Raw genomic sequence first — 21,864 nt, 5'->3', positions numbered from 1 at the left:
GCCCAGGGAAGGGGTCGAGTCCCCATCCCTGGGGGGATTTAAAAGCTGGGCAGACGAGGTGCTTGGGGACAGGGTTTAGTGGTGGGATGGCAGGGTTAGGGTAATGGTTGGACTTGATGATCTTAAAGGTCTTTTCCAACCTAAATGATTCTATGATTCTATGAAAAGTACCAGGGTAGAAAATGACATTTTCCCCTCCAGGAAATGAGGTTTTTCAAGAAAACAAGGAGTACCAAACCCCTGATGGCACCCTGAGCACAGAGGTAACGCAGAGTTTGCACTGCTCTTGCTCAAATCCTCAATGACCCACTTGCTGCCAAGATTTGGATATAGCACTCCAGTCCCAACCTCTTTGATCTGTCAAAGCCAAGAAAACCACTTGGGCTCTGGTGATTGTCCTCTTCTGAGTCTGCTCTCAGCGATGACCACCCCCTTGTTGTAATTTTCAGAGGTCCTGTCTCTCTGCTGTCTCCATAGGACCATCTTCTCACATGAACAGCTTGAAGCCCAAGAGAAAAAAGAAAAATAACAGACAGCTACATATGAAAAGGGACTGCAGGAAACCTGACCTCTGCACCCCCTCCAGCTTGAATAGTGCGACTGTTTCAGCAGGCTTCGTGGGAATGGAATTTTAAGGAGATGTGAGGAACAGTGAGTTTTGCAACCAGCTCCCTCCAAATGTCAAGAGAACTTCAGGAGAGAGTGCAAACTCGTTTGAAATTCAGCAAGCAGGCAATAAGAAGGTGTGCGAGCCAACTGGAGGTAGAACAAGGTCCTCAAAAGCCAACGAAAGATCTGCAGCTCAAGGGCGGGTTGTAAAGGACCGTGAAAGCCAAGGAGTGTTTGCTTCATGTGAACTCGGAGAAGATGCCAGCGCACAACGCGGAGATGGGGAGGCTGCTGACCCTCCGGAATACAACAGTTGTCGCGCTACCTGACGGCATCGCTGATGGATGCCAGAAGAGTGTCACAACAACAGATGAGAGGCCAGAAGGAGACTTGGCTGTGTGAAGAGACAGGAATGGCTGCGTGTCTTAGTGACGATACAGAAAAAGGATCTGCGGATCTGCCCAGACTTGAGTCTCTCTCAGGCAGATACAGTAACCTACCACCTTATAAAATTGAGAGCACATTCAGGAACAATCAAACAAACTAAGCAAGCCATAAAAGTGCTGCCAAGCAGCTCCTTGACTATTAGGTTCAACAGAGTAAGCAAACCCAGTGTTGAAATAGTCTCAGTTAAATATTTCCTGCTTCACATCCCTCTCGTTTTCAAACGCACATGAAATAATTGCCTTTTATTGCTGAAAGAAGTGCTTAAGAGAAGGATATTTCCACTGCAAAACCTCCTATCAGAGAGGGATGAAAGCTCTGACAGAAGTTAATACTTGTCCCAAATTTTAAGAGTATAGTCACTATTTCCCCTTTTTAACGTGTGTATAATAGCAAACCATCAAGCCATTTCAAGGCAGACAGGGAAGCCTACCCAAGGGAGCAATGCCAGGTTGGCTGCATTACACTGCATCCCCCCTGGCCTCCTAAAGCCCGTAATGCACCTCTGACACCCAGCCCACAGCCGCCACGTCCCAGGCCCTGGCTTCTTCATTTCCTGACCTCAGCTGGTGAGAAACGTTCAATACCCACTGCAACTCCCTGGTCTTCAGCTGTGGTGGAAGTAATCCATAAACATCTCCTACTAATCTTCTGAGGCTATTGCAGTGTTTGCACTAAATCTTTAGAGATCTTGGGGTGATGGATGTAAATAAGATTTATCCTGTACTAAAGGCAATTTCTGCCAAGACATATATCAATAATTTACAGAATTACAATTAGCCTGCAAGTAAGTACAGTGAAGACCAGCAAAATAAGCACTTAACAATATAATGAAGGTGACAACACTAAATTTACTATGCATCAATTAGTCTTTTTAACCTCTGTTGCAGCCGTTTATTATTAAAGAAATATGAAGCTCCAGTGACACAGATGTGAAACGAAGTCATCCACTGAAGACACTAAACCCCAAGGTTATGTTACTGTAGATGGCACTAGCAAGGACAGAATTAAACGTGTGAAATGATTGCAGGTGCACGTTGAAGTATCAGTTTATTGCTTTTCCTTATTATCTGTGTAGTGTTTAAAGAGGGGTGCTGTTTTGCTCATCATGGACCGCTGCACGGATGAGGACCCGCACAGCACGATTCACTTGCAGCCATGCACGCAGCGCCGCAGCTGAATCTGTTGGCTGCAGACATCTGAACTCTGAGACCAGACTGAGACCTTCTTAGGGCTGGACTGAATTATTAATACCTGTCTGGTATCACATCGCATGTCAGGAGTCAGAGGCACCTTTTGGATATTCTCCTACCATGCTGCAGAAGAAACAATACTTGAAATCAGAGAGGGGGTTATCCACCACGCTCCCGTAATGCTTAGCAGAGCAATCCGGCTGCACCTGAAACGGCTCTCGGCTATCCCACGTGGATGAAAAGCTAGACATGAGCCGGCAATGTGCGCTGGCAGCCCAGAAGGCCAACCGTACTCTGGGCTGCATCAGGAGAAGCGTGGCCAGCAGGTCGAGGGAGGGGATTCTGCCCCTCTACTCAGCTCTGGTGAGACCTCACCTGGAGTACTGCGTCCAGCTCTGGAGCCCTCAGCACAAGAAGGACATGGAAGTGTTGGAACGGGTCCAGAGGAGGGCTACAAAAATGATCCGAGGGCTGGAGCACCTCTCCTATGAGGACAGGCTGAGAGAGTTGGGCTTGTTCAGTCTGGAGAAAAGAAGGCTACGGGGAGACCTGATTGCGGCCTTCCAGTACCTAAAGGGGGCCTATAGGAAAGATGGGGAATGTCTTTTTAGTAGGGCCAGCTGTGTTAGGACAAGGGGAAATGGTTTTAAACTAGAACAGGGTAGGTTCAGGCTAGAGGTAAGGAAGAAATTTTTTACAATGAGGGTGGTAAAACACTGGAACAGGTTGCCCAGAGAGGGGGTGGAGGCCCCATCCCTGGGAACATTCAAGGCCAGGTTGGATGGGGCTCTGAGCAACCTGATCTAGTTAGCAGTGTCCCTGCTCACTGCAGGGGGGTTGGACTAGATGACCACTAGTGGTCCCTTCCAACCCTAAACATTCTATGATTCTATGATTAAAGCTGATATGACAAGGCTTCTTCCCACTGGCAAACCCCTTAAAGAGTTGTTTAAAAAGAGCGGTCATAAACCTTTGAAAAAGCAGTTACGTTACTTTTACATGTGGGGAAAATCCTTGGAAGTAGAAAGAAAATTCCTATCAAAGCATCGTCGAGCGTTGCCAGGTGAATAGCAGCTTTACTCTTCTCTAGGCTGAACTCGCTGCAGTGCTCCATTTATTTCACAGGAGCACAGCAAAGTTTAATTAGCTCCTTTTCAGATACTTTTAGGATTTCTGGATGGAAAGCATTAGGAGTGCCCACAGTACACAAAGAACCGGGTCTGTGTTACGAAGCGGTGAGCAGGAATACTAATTCTGAGCAGCATCTGACCACGTGAACGCTTGAGGACAAAGCTCATTTCTGAGCTGGAATGAGCACTGGGAGCAAAGTGCCACAAAACAGCTCCACTCTGAACGTGGGAAAAAAAAAAAAAATCCAACTGTCTTTCCAGAAAAATGCTCAACTTGATACTATTGTGTTTAAAACTCTGCAAAGTTAGGTCACGGAAAATAAAATGGGAAAAGGAAAAGTAACCAAAAACCCCCAAACCAACCTCAAACCAAAACAAGTCTCCTTTCTGCAGGTAAAATAAAAGGTGAAAAAATTGTTTAATGTTTAAAAAAAATTGTTTAAAACTGTTTAATAACTGTGAGCTTTACAGAACTCTTAACCAGATGAGCAGAATCAAACCAGAAGTCGCATCCCTGACAACTCACGGGCAGAACACGAGCCCTGTAGCTGAAGGAACAACCAAGAAAACCTGCGTCCCAAACATTTTGGCTGCAACACCAAAGATGCATTTCAGAAACCTGTTCTTCAAGGTTCTAAGGTTTCATTTGTAACAGCACTTTCTTTTTCTGGACAAATACTTACAATTCAAATTGTACAATGTTGCTTTGAGAAAGTGATAAGATTTATCAATGCAGTCTGAATACGGTAAGGTAATGGTCCACTTGTTGCAAACATTTCAAGAAAATTCACTTGATTCAGTGATGAAAACAACTCAAGTCTTTTCTAATCAGATCTAAGCACAGCCACAGCACACTCATTTTATTTGGGAATTCTTGTACTTGAGAAATGGTGCTCTACCTGCAAAACTTCAGTTCTACTGAGCAATGAATTAAATTTTTCATGCATTCTTGGCCAGCATACTTGAACTTTGTTCGCTAATCCATTTCCCATAAGATGCCCACAGGCATGCCAAGCCTCTAATGCAGCTTAAAAAAATCTATTTTAGAGCTGCCAGAGAAGTTTTCATCGTTTGCCACAAAAGTTCATGCTGGCCTCAGTTCCACAAAAGACAGAGAAACCTGATAGACGGCGGAGAACCCGGGAGCCCTTCATGAAGAGCTCTCCACCACTGAGCAACGCGAGAGCTACAGCGGTCGGTACACCTACTGCTGGAAGCTTAAAAGGCTCATAGCGATCTCACCACCACTGGTGCTATCAGGAAAAGAAGTATTATTAGGTAGTTTAGGGTTTAAAATCATATTGCCAGTCTAAAGGACATACATTTATCTAATTTTAACGAATCCACAGGTAAACTTGGAAAGTCTCTCTCCTCCACCCCAGCCTAACCACGCACAGAGAACTGAGGCTGCAAAAAGATTACCGTTGCTCCATACCTAACGTAGTCAATACAGGAAAAAAACTAGAATTCCTACAGAAACTAACCCTAACACTGCAAAACCCCTTGGGGGATGTGAAGTGTGACACAGAAAGGATGCTACTGGGATGATGTGCTGTACGTATTTTACAGGCTTCCTCATCATTTAGAATCATAGAGTCATTTAGGTTGGAAAAGACCTTTAAGACCATCAAGTCCAACCATTACTCTAACCCTGCCATCCCAGCCCCAAACCCTGGCCCTAAGCACCTCGTCTGCCCGGCTTTTAAACCCCTCCAGGGGTGAGGACTCGACCCCTTCCCTGGGCAGCCCCTTCCAGTGCTTGACAGCCCTTTTGGGGAAGACATTTTCCCCAGTACCCAACCTAACCCTGCCCTGGCACAACTTGAGGCCATTTCCCCTCATCCCATCACCCGTTCCCTGGGAGCAGAGCCCGACCCCCCCGGCTCCCCCCTCCTCTCAGGCAGTTGTAGGGAGCGATGAGGGCTCCCCTCAGTCTCCTCTTCTCCAGGCTGAACCCCCCCAGCTCCCCCAGCCGCTCCCCAGCAGCCTTGGGCTCCAGACCCCTCACCCCTCAAGGGAAGCTTCCTTGTCCTTCTCTGGACATGTTCCAGCAATGCTTGTGACTGGCTGCCAACTGGATTTAACTCTGTTCACCACAACTCTCTGGGCTCGGCCATCGAGCCAGTTTTTTACCCAGCGAAGAGTTCGCCTGTCTAAGCCATGAGCAGCCAGCTTCTCTAGGAGAATGCTTATTCAAGACTTTTCCCCTCTGATTAATGGGGTGACACTACAGCTACAGGCTAAAGTAGATGTGGCAAGGTAAGATGGGAGCTTCTGCTACATGAACAGTCCCCTAACAAACAGGTAACTGAGGGCTGCCTTGCTTTTCCCGCAAGGAAAGCGTACACGAACGCATTACATCTGGCTTGGGCATGTTCACACATGCTGCCATCCCAACTGACACAAACGAAATGACAAATGTCCACAGATTTTGCAAGCGGTAAGATCAATCTCAGCTCTACGGACTCCCATTGCTCTGAATATGCAGATGCATGAAAACACCGTAAAAAACCTTCCCATTTCCAAGCTGCTGATACAGACCCATTTTAGACAGCCATTTCTGTTCTAAACTAATTACAATGATTGTACTTTTTGCTGTTACTCTACTCCTCACACTCTTAGAACTCTGTGTTTTGATTACTATGGATGACCATTGCATACTTGAAAAGTGTGAGTATCCTTTATGCAGGGTCTCTTGGGAGGAAACTTTGCTTACATTCCTAAGTCCAGTTTGTTTAGATAAAACCACACTTACTTCATCTCTGTAAAGAGGACTTGTATAATACATGATATCCATGGCGCTGCTGTTCAGCATGTCCCTTAAACCGCGTACTTTATCTGGAGTAATGGAGTCCACAGTGTCTGGGGGGGAAAGAAAAAAAAAAAAAAAAAAAAAAAAAAAAAGACTTGAGTTACATGCAGGAGAATGATAAAATCCAAACAAGGCACCTGCAGAGAACACGGCGTGATCCTACAAAAATGCTCCGAGGGCTGGAGCCCCTCTGCTCTGAGGCCAGGCTGGGAGAATTGGGGGTGTTCAGCCTGGAGAAGAGAAGGCTGCGGGCAGAGCTGAGTGCGGCCGGTCAGGGCTTCAAGGGGGCCCAGAGGAAAGGGGGGGACAAGCTTTTTAGTAGGGCCAGCTGGGACAGGACAAGGGGGGATGGTTTTAAACTGAAGCAGGGTAGGTTTAGACTGGATCTAAGGCAGAAATTCTTTACAGTGAGGGTGGTGAAACCCTGGCAGGGGTTGCCCCGAGAGGGGGTGGAGGCCCCATCCCTGGCACCATTCCAGGCCAGGTTGGACGGGGCTGTGAGCAACCTGATGTGGTTAAAGGTGTCCCTGCTCCTGCAGGGGGGTTGGGCTGGGTGACCTCTAGGGGTCCCTTCCAACCCAAAACATTCTATGATTCTAAACTTCTGAGGACAATTTTGCCGACTGCAGCTACTGGAACAGCAAAAGCGCAAGTATCTTACCTCCATCGAGGGTCAGTTTTGATCTCCATTCAACCGGAAGAAATTCAACATGTGTTGCAAGATTGGAAAAATATTTTTCTTCTATTTTTCTTGCAGTATCTCGCATCCTATAAAAAAGAAGAAAAAGAACACGTTCCTGTAAAGACTGCTATTGGTGCTCTTATCAAATAAAGCCAATGCATCCAGCAACAACGCATTTCTTGCATTGCTACTTTTCAAGTATGCAGTGCATGCTTACTAACACGGGTAATTACCTCACCTCATGCTTTGGTTAGAAAGTACTTAAATTTCCATATAATGAAAAATTCTGCACATTACATACTAAAAAAAAAAAAAAAAGTTAAAAACCCCCTCTAAATGTATTATACTACGATCTTAACATAAGCCAACCAAATTAAATTGAAAAATGTGTTAACTCTGGTGGGTTGGGGGTAGAATGTGATCGGAAAATTAAGAATTAATCTGAAAATTAATTTTACCACTGCCTTGAAATCCTGAATCCACTGAAATCAACCATTTAGACAAGTGGGTAAGGAAGACAATTCAGTGCTTTTAAACACAAAGAAAACTATGAAAAATATTGCTTGAAAAGCCAGCATTTTATTTTAATTTCTCCGATCAAACTGGAAGGCTTGAGAGCTCTCAGAGGGAGAAATAGGAGCATTTATTAGCATTTCAACTTGCAGTGGCAGATGGACAGGGAAACTCTCCTTTTAAAAGATTTCTCATTTTTAAAGCATATCTGAACAGGAACATTTATGCACCTCTCTCAAGGGATGTGAGAAACTTGCAATACCTAAACCCTGAAGTATATCTGACTCTCTCTGTTGTTTGAGGGAAAAGGGGAATAATGGTATGGTATATTCTTTTAAAAATGCTACTTTACTTGTGTTGTGTGAAAGACCCATCCGTAAAAAATGAAAACCAGCATGAAATGATAGAAGATAGTAAAATATCCATGCATTCTATCAAAAACATTCAGCAACCAAACTGAGAAAGCGTTGTATTTTCCTTCCTCTCCTTTACATGAATCTCATCTCCCAATGGTATTAGCATTTTTGAAGGTGAGCACGACAAACTAAATCCAACCGAGGGGCAGCAGTGCTGGGTTTCCAGCAGTGGTTTCCCAGTTCCAAGTACCAGAGGGTTTTTTATTTCTGAGGCAAAACCTAGATTTTCAACGTGGGTTTTTTTTTCTTTTTTTTTTTTTTTCCCTATTTTCAAAGCAAACCCCTCTTAATGATTGCTACAACCACAGGCACGATGACAGCAAGCTCCCATCCGTACTTCTACCAGTCCAAATGCAGTTTAGTAAGTTTAACCCCGTAGCTGAGACACTTTCCTTGAATATATTAATGCTCCTCTGTTGTCCTTCAACAGAAATGAGACAGTTGAGCCCAAATCACTACCAGCACCCGAGACAGTAATTGCTTAAGCTGCTCCATTTGATGAGCAGAACACTGTCTGCACCCACATGGCGATCCCCTATAGACAACTGCTCAACTCACAGAATCCCAGAATGGCAGGGGTTGGAAGGGACCTCAGGAGATCACCCAGCCCAACCTCCCTGCTCAAGCAGGCTCACCCAGAGCATGTGGCACAGGACTTGGTCCAGGCAGGGGTTGAATATCTCCAGAGAAGGAGACTCCATAGCCCCCCTGGGCAGCCTGGGCCAGGGCTCAGGCACCCTCAAAGTGAAGAAGTTCTTCCTCATATTCAACTGGAACCTCTTCTGTTTCAGTTTGTGCCCATTGCCCCTTGTCCTGGCGCTGGGCACCACTGAGGCTGCGGGCTGACCTGCTGGGAAGCAGCTCTGCTGAGAGGGACCTGGGAGTCCTGGTGGACGACAAGCTGACCACGAGCCAGCAGGGTGCCCTGGTTGCCCAGAAGGCCAATGGCATCCTGGGGTGCATTGAGAGGAGCGTGGCCAGCAGGGCGAGGGAGGTTCTCCTCCCCCTCTGCTCTGCCCTGCTGAGACCCCACCTGGAGCACTGGGTCCAGTTCTGGGCTCCCCGGTTCAAGAAAGATGAGGAACTCCTAGAGAGAGTCCAGAGGAGGGCAACAAGGATGATGGGGGGACTGGAGCATCTCCCCTATGAGGAAAGGCTGAGAGAGCTGGGCTGATTTTCAGCCCCCTTTAAAACAAAGTCAGCCATACACCGCGGGTAGCTGCAAGATGAAGTCAGGAGCTGCTCCAATGTCCCCCACAAGGTTTGCCACCAGAGGTGACAATACAGACCGAAAGGAAAAAGTATGGACAGAAATTTGTTCTTAATCTCCCTGAGTAGCCGTTGTGGCATCAGGACACAGCTCGCTAGCAGGATTCGGGCTGGAGGCAGATGTGTCTGGTGGAACAAATGCAGAGATGAGTTTCAGGCATCACCTTCAGCTGCTGAGGGCTGCGGAGAGACGTCACGTGGCTTTGGCCAAAACACCTTCTATGTTTTTACTTCAGCCTTATCAGCTGCACAGCAAGAGGGAAACACACTTCACTGAGGAAGGGGTATGAGAGCCAATGCCTTGCAAAAACATTTTCCACAAGGATAATTAATTATTCTTTACCATGTTTTTTCCCAGGAAAAGGAAAAGCACATTATGCGACTAAAAAGCAGATCAACGATGTACCAAATTTTTGAAGCAGGCAGTCAAAATGCTTTTCCATAAGTGACACCTCCTTTCTGATAAAGGAAAGGGAAGGAAAGGAAAGGAAGAAAGGGGAGCATCCTTTACGCGCCTTCTTCCAAAGCAGTTACTGATGGCCTGACCAAACAGCCCAGAAATGCAACTAATTAGCGCCTCTCCTTTTAAAGCCTGGTTTGATTGCACTCCTAATCTCCTCACATCTAGTCCAACGAGATGACAAAGGTTTAAGGGAAGCAGAATGTCTTCCCACAATGAGGAAAGAAAACAAAAAATCACTAAGAGGCCAGGCTGAGAGAGTTGGGGTTGTTCAGCCTGGAGAAGAGAAGGCTGCGGGCAGAGCTGAGTGCGGCCGGTCAGGGCTTAAAGGGGGCCCAGAGGAAAGGGGGGATTTTTAGTAGGGCCAGCTCGGTCAGGACAAGGGGGGATGGCTTTAAACTGAAGCAGGGTAGGGTTAGACTGGATCTAAGGCAGAAATTCTTTACAATGAAGGTGGGGAAACCCTGGCAGGGGTTGCCCCAAGAGGTGGTGGAGGCCCCATCCCTGGGAACATTCCAGGCCAGGTTGGACGGGGCTGTGAGCAACCTGATGTGGTTCAAGGTGTCCCTGCTCCTGCAGGGGGGTTGGGCTGGGTGACCTCTAGGGGTCCCTTCCAACCCAAACCATTCTATGATTCTATGAGGATCTGCTTAAATCAGGCTTGATTTAAAGTCTGAACAGACCTGGCCTTGCAAAGCACAAACCAACCCTCCCCACCACCACCTCTAAGGACACTTATTTGAGAGCCCAACTTCAGCCAGCTGGAATTTCTAGATTATCAAGAAGATAAAAATTCAGTAAACACATTAACATTCCTGGAGTCCCTGAGCAACCAAAACAAAGGAGAAACAACACCTGTCTGAACAAAATCAGAGGATTACTAGCACAAGGAAATGTAGGGACCTAAAATCTAAATGACTTTTCTTTGGAAATGCTAACAATTCATTGGTATTGTCAAGTCAGCTTAACTTGCTCTGCATGAAGGAGGATGGTGGCCAGCTAAGACCAATTCAGAAGCAGTAAGTTTAGCAGGAAACCAGCCAATCTACAGCTGCTATTCTTAAAAGCAGTAAAAGCATCGAAACGGTGTATGAATAAAGCACAGAATTCTACACAGCAACTTTAAGTGAAGGAACTGGTAAATAACCTGGTCCTAACAGTGCAAGAAAAAACATCCAAACTATTTACACATCGGTAGCAGCTGTAAACACTATGAAGAAATAGCTGTTGGAGCTATTCCCATCCCCACCTTCAAATACCACAGCTACAGGGTTTGTTCCTGTTCAAAAGGGTCCAGGACTTACTCAAGCTATTCAAAGGCAAACTGACACAGAGGATTTTTTTAACTAAAAGTCTCCTTTCTAACGCTAGGTATATGAGTTTGGAAAAAAAACAGTGCAGCCTATCAATTCTGCCAAAGCTTTTGGGAAAAGCTTCAAGTCTCCCCTCCTAAAAGCTGTGCCAGCTTTGTGTCCTTACCCAAAATTTTGTGAAATGCAAAATCTAATTTTACTGGGATCTGGAGGGTTCCCCGCAATGTCAGCTGAGGTTGTGCAGATATAGTCTGGCCTCCAGCAGAATAGCCCCAAACTTCTGCTAGAAAGGGTTATTGACAAACATTCAAAAGCGTTCGGGTGCGTTAGAAAACCCAAACCCAACTCTGTGTGCATCTCCCTTACGCCTGGCAAAATGCATTCTGGTAGAAGTGCACAAAAGGTCCGTTTCAACAAATTTTTGTTATCTTCCATCTCACCTTTGATGTCAAATCAAGGAAGCAGCAATTGCACTTCTCAGTGGTTCAAGTGTGCTCCTCGGCTATGCTGGCCTGCCTTGCACACTTACCTTATGAAGCTGGTTAACACTGCAAACTACTGACCGGAGTTTTGCAGATTACAAACTACATAGTTAGGAAAACATTTAATTTTTTGTCTCCCACTAAACTTTCTGAGGCAATCCAGTCTGGTGTTACTAGCCAAATACTGTCAGAGGTGCAATTAGTCTCTCTCCTGTTCTTTCCCAGCAGCAATGTCCCACCAATCTCCCGATCACAAGAATCATGGAGGCATTAAAACACACCAGGAGAACAATTCCCAACGCAACACATCTCATTTATGGCAAATGGCACTATACGACATCTCCCACTGATTTTGATCAACAATTTTGTATTATAAATTCTAATAAATATTGCGGTGTAATTGCCAAGCAATGTCGCTACGCTCACATGCAAAACCCCGGAATATATACCTGCGCTTATCTGGTCTGCTATAAAGTCTTTTTTTTTTTTTTCATTCTTCTGGATTTTTAAAAAGAAATATTTCAAGCTATTTTATTAGATAGCAACTCCCTCTACTCACTTGCTAAATTAACACCAACTGAAGTAATAAATCCTCATTTAAACAAGCAGAGAATTCTTCTCCTTTCCAATACAAATGGATGCTGAAATATTGACCCCAGAGCAACAATTACTTAAATCTATACATCAAAACACACGGTAATAACTAAAATTTATTATTTTTCTAAGAAAAAAAATAATCACTCAGGTGCAGATGCAGCGCATACCTTAGAAAGCATTTTGACATATTGCTGTTTTCCAGGCAAGAAGTAATGGCCTGAACATGGCTACTTTGAGACTCACCATAAATAAAACGTGCTTGGCTGCCTTTCTCTGATTAAAATAATAAAACCATATTTTCACAGGTATACATCCTTGCTTAAGCGAATCTATTCCAGAGATATATTAACATAACTACTTAACGTAACTACATTATTGCTGTGTTATGCTACCAATTTTACTCCTGTGGAGCATTCACAAATACTACATTAAAAACTGGAGAGCTACAAACAAGTTAGCTTCAGCTAGTTCACAAATTTTATAAAGTGACCTTGATAACTGGTAACAGAGCAAAATGCCTGAAGGCCCGAAGATGTTATTCATTTCATTCCCAACTCATCTTTGCAGACTCTCATCAGTCAGATGATCCATAGCCAAGAAAAAGGGAATGGTCTTTAATTTAAAAAGCATGACACCAGCCAACTTCTTACTCTGAATTCTTGATTTAAGAGAGAGGGCAATGGGATGTCCCCAGAAAAAACCCTGAACTCTCGCTACTGCCCGCAAAGCCGTGTGGATCTAATCCTGGTTTTTGGTTACACAACTGGTAAATTAGGCTCTAAAGCATTCCCCAACTTCTTTCACCACCCAGGAGTTCCCTCCAATGGAGGGCAGCGCCCACTGCCTCTTTGAGGAAATAATACCACGAGTTATTGAGGAAACTCAGGGCTGGCTTAAGCTAAATTTGGTAAGTCAAAGTGAGAGTAGCGGGTGTGAGTAATAAAAATTGAGATCTGCTCAAGCCAGAGGAAATGAAAGGGAAGCTTAGCTGCACCGCAGAAATGCAAACTCAAATCTTACTCTAGGCGAATTTCAAAGAGCAACTGTGAGACACAAATTATCTTCTGCCACTGTTCTTCAAGGATTCATCTGCTCTCAGACCAGAACACATTAAGACCACTGCTCTAGGGCGTATGCAGAGTCATTTTACTTCTGAAGAAAGACAGAAATTCTAGGATGCAATCAAAATAAGCATGCTCATGACTCACACTTCATCCTTTTCAAGAATAACAGGACCCTGCATGATCCAAAGAACTCAAGCTGCTCCGTTATTTGATTACGGGATCCCCCAGACAAGCCTATGGTGCTCCAGGTGTGCTCCAGGTGCTCCAAGCGTGAGTGCCTCTGTCCCCAGCACTGCTTTCCAAATGGTGGCAAGGTTGCCCCTTAGTGAGATGCTGGCTTTGGCGTAAAGCAGATTAAGCATTCCCTGTCCCCACTGCCATCCCCTGCCTCCTCGCCAATCACTCCTATCTTCCAGATGGGGTCCCAGTTTGTTGGACCAACTGCAGTGATCCAGTCTACAACGGGACCATCCAGACAGTCGTGCTGGTGTGGGCAGGGAAAGGGCAGCACCGGGCAGAAATGAGGGCTGGGGGAAGGATGAGAATGAGACTAGATCTAGAGATCATCGAATCATAGAATAGAATCACAGAATCATTTAGGTTGGAAAAGACCTTTAAGATCATCAAGCCCAACCGTTCCCCTAACCCTGCCATCCCACCACTAAACCCTGGCCCTAAGCACCTCGTCTGCCCAGCTTTTAAATCCCTCCCTTCCCTGGGCAGCCCCTTCCAGTGCTTGACAACTCTTTCAGTAAACAAATTTTTCCTATTGTCCAATCTAAACCTGCCCTGGCACAACTTGAGGCCGTTTCCCCTCGTCTCATCGCCCATTCCCTGGGAGCAGAGACCAACACCCACCCCACTACAAACCCCTGTCAGGCAGTTGTAGGGAGCGATAAGGTCTCCCCAGTATATCTAAGTCCTAAACAGGCTGTTACATCTTCCACCCAATATGCATTCATGTGTTAGATAATTAATAAATATACACAAAAGAAGCTCTTACGAAAGTATTTAATGCCCTAACGATCACCTTTTACCTCCTGGGCTGAACTTGTCATTTAGCCTGCAAGACAAGCTCAAGTTGAAACCTGTAAGATAATTTTTACCATGTGGATACTTAATTGCAGAAGAACATGCAATTATTACCAGCACCGAAGAATGGAAAACAAGCACGTAGTATGTATTTAATGCAATGTAAGCATTCAAATGGAAAATAAGCAAAACTACCCAATATCTGAAAAGCTAAAAATTATACAAAAAATGTTACAGGAAAGCTTGATTTAAGATTCCAGCAGTACATATTTAATGCACTGAAAGGCCTCTGAGAGGCTCTGCACTCTATAAGGGCTTGCATACCACTGGAAATTTACCAAAATAGCTATTTTCAAGTAATTATGAGAATGCTAATCCACAATTAAAATGCTTTCTAATGGGACTTGCAATAAAAATGTAATTGGTGATTATGGAACGCCAAGATGAGGTTGTTTGTGCAGACAGCAATTTTCGTGCTATGAGCAGCAGCATAGGCAAATACAATTTTCAAATGAAACCAGGAGATTCAGACAGCGGCAGCCAGATACCAGCTTTAGGGTAAGAGCAGCCAAGAAGTGTCACAACATTACAGCTACTATGGAAATACACAGAACAGTGACTTTATTCAATTTTCACGCATAGGAGCTGATGAAACTTAGAGGGCCAGCCTAAAGGTCTGACCTTTACCTAAGTCAGGTAAAACAACAGGTTTTTTTTTAAATGAGGTTGCAAACATGGAGAGTAACATTCCTAAATTCTATCTAATATATGTAAGAAACCCCCACTCATCAACACATACAAATATCTTAAGGGTGGGTGTCACGAGGACGGAGCCAGACTCTTTGCAGTGGTGCCAAGGGGCAATGGGCACAAACTGAAACAGAAGAGGTTCCAGTTGAATATGAGGAAAAACTTCTTGACTGTGAGGGTGCCCGAGCCCTGGCCCAGGCTGCCCAGGGGGCTGTGGAGTCTCCTTCTCTGGAGATATTCAAAGCCCGCCTGGACGCTGTCCTGTGCCCCCTGCTCTGGGTGAGCCTGCTTGAGCAGGGGGGTTAGACTGGATGATCTCCTGAGGTCCCTTCCAACCCCTGCCATCCTGGGATTCTGTGATTCTGTGATAATCTAGAAGAGCAAGTTCAGCAAAATCAGAGATTAGGCTTCAGTGGAAAAAATATTCCAATTGTCAGTATGAAAGGATATGCAGTAAAATTAAAAGGATATCCCCAGATTATTTTTTTAAAAGTTAACATTGTACCTTCTCCGAAACCTAGTAATGCCAGAATACTGCATCTGATGGCAAATAAAAAACCCCTCCAATTCTGCCATAAATACACTGGAATACAGAATATTCTTCCTTAAACGAGCATCCCTGTGCTACCAAAGCAACTCACAGCACATTATTCTGTTCACGTTGTTCAGCTGAATCACTGTTCCAGCCTGGAGGAGGTACTGTCTCTTCCCAGACGACTCCTGCAGCTCCTATCAGCGCTGACAGGAGCAGCTTGTGGTACCAGCTGCCATGCTGCATTTAGCTAATAAATGTGTTTAACTACACCGAGAAGAAACAAAATCCTGTCACATCTACCAAAGACCTGTTCACTCAAGCATCCATAAAACGCACCTTTTCCATTTACCTACTCGCAGAACACCTTGCGACCGCAGCATCTAACCATGTCAATGATTAGATTGAACTCCATTCCTTAATGAAATTAGCACATATCGTTTTAAATTACCCTGGAAGCAGAGTTCTGCTTTCACCTCTGTAACCAACAGGATCTGCCTAATGATGCAGATGCATCGCATGAGCTGCACCAATTTCTTCTCGAGGTGGTAACGTGAGGACAGAGCACATCAAACGAGCTCTCACCAGCCTAGGTTACAGACAGAGTATTCTGCGTCCGGGTTATAAGCTGTATATTTGCACTTTTCTTTCTTTCAGGACCACTTGTTCAAGTGAGGTTTCAGCTTTGAACTCAAGTGTTGCTCTCACACAGGTTGAAATAAATACAAAAGCTTTATCCCAGGGTAGATTGAACACCTGAAGAAGCAACAATAACTGTACGTGGCAAAGACAAAATGCACATGACCTTTTTTTGTGGATGGTGGAAAGGGAAGGCACCTGAACAAGTATTCCCTTCTGGAGATCCCAGAGTGCCTCCAAGCACTGTACCAAAAAAATGTAAGGTGTCATGGAGGTTGCCTCGTCCAACCTGCCTCATCTCCGCTCTCTCCCCAGAGTCCACGGAGAGGACTGGTGGCTCTGTAGAGGAATGCGTCCTGCAAGATGTCCTGGGGCCTAAACCAAAAGCAATTTCCTATTTCTGAAGGAAAACACACAACCCCTACCCCAGGGTTCCACACCAGCATGTGCATATCACAAGTGACATCCCAGTCCTTCAACGCTGCACGCAGCCCAAGACAAGGATGAGCGCTGAGGGCTGACAGTGCCTTCTACATCTGCTGGTGGTACCCAGATGTTCATGAGGGAAGAAAGGAGTGGTGACACTGATGGGCAGACCTATGGCTTAAATTACAGATTTAGCATGGCCGCGACTACAGGTTTCCTACTAAAGAACGTGCGTTTAAAAGGATAAAAACCACTGAGGTCTTTTCTCCTTAGCTTCTACTTTGAAGTGTGAAGGGTCAAAAAATGTTTCTCCTTATCTGTTTTATCCTTTTTCAAGAGGCAACATTTGACTTCCTGTGTTCTTCATGCAAAAGAACGTTAAAAAAAAAAAAACAAAACCCACACAGATATCATGGATGCAAGTGCTAACAGAAAGTGCTAGTACGGCTTGTGAGAGCTGCCATTGTGCTGGCCTGGCAGACGTTTCTTCTAAAATCTCTTCCTAGAACATATGGGATCTTCCTCACTGGTATGTTTTAAGCTATTAAAAAAAAAAAAAAAGAAAAAAAAAAAGAGAGAGACTTCAATCTAAAACGATGCTTTCATTTGCAGATTTTGTACAGAATACACAATTTATGCCAATAATTAGCATTTTAAAAGGCTATTCAATACTGCCTGATAGTTGTTGAGGAGATGATCGAGATTTACTGAAGCACAAAAAGTCTTGTTTCTCTTTTAGATGAAAGACTTCACACAATAGGCTGCCAGTTAAAGCAGGACTTCTTATGGAATGAACACCTATGCACTGTATCCTGAGCTGCAGTTAACCCACCCATACAATCCCTGTACGTATAATTCAATGCAAAAGGGGGTAAGGAGAAAGAGAAAAGCAGAAAACCTTAATGATTCCAAGGCGGAAGTTTTATTTCTCGTCGCTGATAAAACAGCAATGTCTATCTAGGGTGTTTGCATTTCCACCCTAATTGCCTCCTATAAAAATTTTAAGTTTTTATGTCTGTTTTGGTGACTATTTTCAGCTTTTTATCAAGGGCTGAGGACACTAGAGTGGAACGACGAGCAGAATGAACACAGGAGCCTGCTGCCATGATGGTACACACCACAGCGACGGCACATAAGCACTGACCTACATTGCCATCCGGGATTGAAAGGCAGGTTCACGAAGCTCTTACCACAAAATCAGCAACCCCAGCTCTATGCACACTTGCACAGGAGTCGCTGGGTATGTCACCATTTCTGTCAACTTTGATGGAACGTGGAACTATTTGGGACACATATACTAAACCATCTGCGCAATACAGATCTGCAATTAACACTTTTTTAGCCTCTTCTGTCAGCTAATGAAGCATTCCTTAACACCACCTTGTCCGCCCAACGCTGTCACCACAACTTTACAATTTCTTCTAATACTCAAAAATCTTTTAAACTACAGCTTTCTCAACAGCTCAGGAGTTTCTCTTCCCATTCACCAGCACCCTAATTGGCTTCCTGAGCCAGCTCAGATGTCAAACCACGAGCCATTTGCAAACCAGTCCTCGCAAAAGACATTCAATGAAAAGATCCCGTAAGCTTTCAGCCATGTTTTACTTTTTATCAGGCATCTATGCCCAGGGCTCGATGAGCAGGCTCACAGCAACAGCTTCCAACTGGATGAAGTAATTCTGTCCTGTTAGGAATGCCAACATCCCCGCTAGCGCCCTCTTTCTCCTCTCTTACCGGTATGCACTTCACTCTTCCATTATCCTGAAAACCAGCAGGAGCAATGGAGATTCCCCTTGATTTCGACCAAATGAAAATCTCTCCCTGCTCAGCAAAGTCACTGACCACAGGTCCTAGAAACTCATGGGCCAGTCCCCTCAAAGTCGCAAGTGTTGGTCATGAAAACAGAATATATCGTTGCTCTTCTTGCTGGTAGCTCCTCCCACTAAGGCCATACATCCAAATTAACATAGAAAGCAGTGTATGCACAATATAAAGCCTAATGACTCGGGAGAAGAGGAGGAGGAGGAAACAGGAAAAGATACAGCTTAAACCGAAGGGTCTGCTGTCATTTATAATGTCAGCCTTATATTCAGGCTAGAGGTGGTACTGCAAATATTACAAAGCACTCACATCGCTGTATTTTTGATGATCCTTCCTTGGTCCATTTTCTGCCCAATACCATGCACAACAAACACAATGTGACTAGTTTGTGGTGGCTTGTCTTCTAATGTGGCTTCTTCTACATAGCCTCTATGTAGCCTTGTCCCACTACTTGAAGCTGTAGAAAAAACATTATCCTAGATCAGTTACATTCTACGAAGTGCAACGGTCTTACATGTTGACAGAAGCTTGACTTGTCTCAGTCCAATACATTACAGTATTTTGAAAGTAAGATATATGTAAAGGAATAGCATGTATTTTTAAATAGCTGCAATTTTAAACTCCCGAGAGATTTGAGCAACTGCATGATATTAATTGTATCAGTCAATGCATTTCTATGCCATTTCCACTGTATAGACAACTAAGTTCAGAGATGTTTTGAAAAACGACTTTTTAAAAAACAGTTGTATAATTATCCATCCACTTTTACAACATAATACCCTTCTGTGTGTCCCCCTCATTAAAATTCCTTACATCATGGAAGGATCATGGAAATGATCTGGCCACAAAACTGTTAAGCGTTGCCATTCCCTCTCTGACCCAATTAAGAGAGCTGGTTGAAAAGCTTTGCAATTTTTCATTTTGATGGGGAAAACCTACGTTTTATTTCAAGCTGATCCAACCTCAAATTTCCCCACTCGTTCTCCAGTTCAGTGGCCAAACCAAAAATCAATTACCCAGGGCAAATATGGCTATGCTCCCAGCACCCCGCTGACGGCTTGAGAAACCCACTGGCACAGCGTGTCTCCATCCCCCTCTAGTGACAGACCCATACAGAGGACCATGGCCCTGCGTGAGCGCCAGCTGCCCACAAACCCAGCAACCCCGTGGGAGGGCCACGCATCATTCCCCATCACAAAAATTCAAAGGAACAACTCATTTTGTTTTTAAGGCGGAGGAAAACACTACAAAAACGCTATGGGCAGTTCTAATACAGGACAGGCTTTGTTTACCAAGTGGGCTACTCTCTGATATTTCTCCCCCCAGATTGTTTAGGGCAGATCTTATTATTTACTGCACACTATCTAAATCATGTTCTGGATACAGCATACTTCATTAGTTCTGGAAGCATTGAATGATATTAATTCTTGGCAAACATTAATTAAGTATCCACCCAAGAGCCCTATGGGGTAAGAAGGCGTTAATTACAGAACAGAGCCAAACCTGTCACCTGATCTCGTCTCTTCAGAAACCACTGAACAAAACAGATGTGTATGGTGTTTTTGTAGTTGTCATAGTTCTCCTATGCACCGCTGGACAGCAAGGACAATATCCAGTTTTCTTAGATTGGCAGTAATCTGCCTTTTGCTTGAGAGAGACCATCCTCTCTTCCAACCGTCTCCGCCTTGCTGGCTTTATAACTGGTCGTTTTGAGCTTAAATGAGCCTGGATTCCTACTGGAAACATTCCTGCCTAAATGCTTCACCCCTTCTCTCAGTTCATACGTCTTTTTAACGGACTGAAAAAAAGCAAGAGGTGGCAAGAGGAGAAGGTATGATCATGTATTTAAGGAATGCATCACAGTGTGCAAGCACACAGCGGTGAAGTTAAGGTTGCAAAGGGAACTGTAATTCTCACAGGTTACCCACGAGACTCTGCCACTGAAATATTTTCATCTACTTATTGTGTAATGCTAACTGCTGCATCCAAAATAATAATAAAATACGGAATAAAAATAAGTCATAGCCTATTCACATCTAGTTACAATTATGTCCAATAACCCAAGGACCCTAATAGACTCTCCTGTAAAAACTGCAATGGCCAAGGTGGGCGTCACATATTAAAACTTCAAACTCAAAATCTCCTTCTAGCGTCAAAGTTACAAACTTAAAATACTGGTATTTACAATATTCTTTACAAACTCTGAGAAATATTACCTTTGGAAAACCCCAACTTTTGTGTAACAGTTCTTGCAATTTTAGATGTTGTTGCATCACTGTACAGATACACTTCATCCACACTGTGCCAGTCCACATGGTTGCGACTCAACTTTAGACTATGAATAGCTGCAGCAAAAAGGAACAACATTTAATTTACATGGGTAAGAGGGGAAAAAAAAAAAAAAAAAAAAAAAAAAAAAAAAAGCCTCTTCAAACACAGAGAGAGAAGAGCGATTTACACATAGGTTAAAATCTAGAGCTCCATTATACCTAAATCCGGACTACTTCTTACCTTGAAAAGATTTTTTACATTTAGGATTAACCTGACCAGGACAAGCAGCAGTTTGAAGACCACCTCTGAGGACATTTCACATCATTCTCCCCCTGTTCTCATTTTGGGATGGTAGGTTTCCACAATATTCCCTTAGCTGAAATCAAAAAAAGGTGGTGGGGGGGAGCAGGGCAACGCATCCTGAAATACTGCAGGTTGGTGGGATGACCAGGTGGCTGCCCCATGCACTCTCATCACTAGAAAAAGCACAATCTCACTCCTATCTTCTCTCTCCTGGGTCGGTACAGTGAGATCCCTGATATTGACTGTACGCTGCAGTAGCACAGAGGCTTTCAAGGCTCCATTACTAGAAGGCTCCATTGCATTTCTATCCTTTCAGAAATATCTAGGAGCTGGAAAGGCAGTTCAATGAGAAAGCTTCTGAATGAGTAATTTCTGGCACAGAACAGAATCTAGCTCTTTCAAAAGCCCCTAAGAGCTTTAGTGGTTTTTTGTGCTGTTATTGTGTTTTCCAGATTTGGAACTGATGGAGCTCTGGGACCAACCTCATGACACGCTGCCTGATTGTCGGGATTAAGCACAGCAGGCAGGCTACAACACAAGGCAGGAATCTCTCATCTAAGGCTTAGAGCTTGCTTGAGCAAGGCGACACCACAGCTGTATTACTAGCAATTCGGATTTCACCTAAGTTTGGAAATCCGCTGCTTAGGTCTCATCTAACGTGGGATACACAACATTTGGAGAGCTGATAACAGCAATAGCCCCGTGACAAAAAAAGGGCTATTTAACTGTCATTGGCCTTACTAAAAAGTCCAAAGTCATGGAAAACACCCAGGGGGATTGTTTTGGGTTTTATTTTTTTCCTGTAACAAGCAGAGCTCTAACCTGTCCCCTCCTTGAAACCACTCAAATGAATTTTTTATACTCTTCAAAAAACATTCTGAGAAAGCCTGAGCCATCACGATGCCATATTTTAACTCTGCTACAGGACAAACCAGCCATGTTAAGCCAGATGTTGTGACCTTTCTCCAGTACTATTTTTTGTTTCTTTGCCAACGCAGATAGACCTAACATAGTCTGATGAAAAACTAAATGAAGACTCTAAGAAAGAAGGGGATTAGGAAAGGATTACCCCTTCTGTTACAGTAAACGACCGATTCACAAAAAAT

The 21,864-nt window shown here is 44.2% G+C and overlaps 1 protein-coding gene across 1 annotated transcript in view; it reads right to left on the bottom strand.

Annotated features, from left to right (window-relative positions):
• The window catches only part of DDHD1 (DDHD domain containing 1), a 43,861-nt gene extending 23,338 nt beyond the window's left edge, over positions 1–20,523 (bottom strand). The window contains exons 1-4 of the mRNA XM_035890727.1: positions 20,401–20,523; positions 18,494–18,641; positions 6,850–6,956; positions 6,132–6,238 (exon numbers count right to left, since the gene is read on the bottom strand). Coding sequence (XP_035746620.1) covers positions 6,132–6,238; positions 6,850–6,956; positions 18,494–18,528 — 249 coding nt within the window. The 5' untranslated portion in view covers positions 18,529–18,641; positions 20,401–20,523. The remainder of the gene's footprint in view (positions 1–6,131; positions 6,239–6,849; positions 6,957–18,493; positions 18,642–20,400) is intronic.
• Positions 20,524–21,864: the final 1,341 nt, after the last annotated feature.

Source organism: Egretta garzetta, unplaced genomic scaffold, assembly GCF_000687185.1.
Source record: "Egretta garzetta isolate BGI_Z169 unplaced genomic scaffold, ASM68718v1 scaffold3, whole genome shotgun sequence".
Classification (NCBI taxonomy): Eukaryota; Metazoa; Chordata; class Aves; order Pelecaniformes; family Ardeidae; genus Egretta; species Egretta garzetta.
The sequence above is the reverse complement of the archived record's forward strand: the minus strand, read 5'-3'. Positions and strand labels throughout refer to the sequence as shown.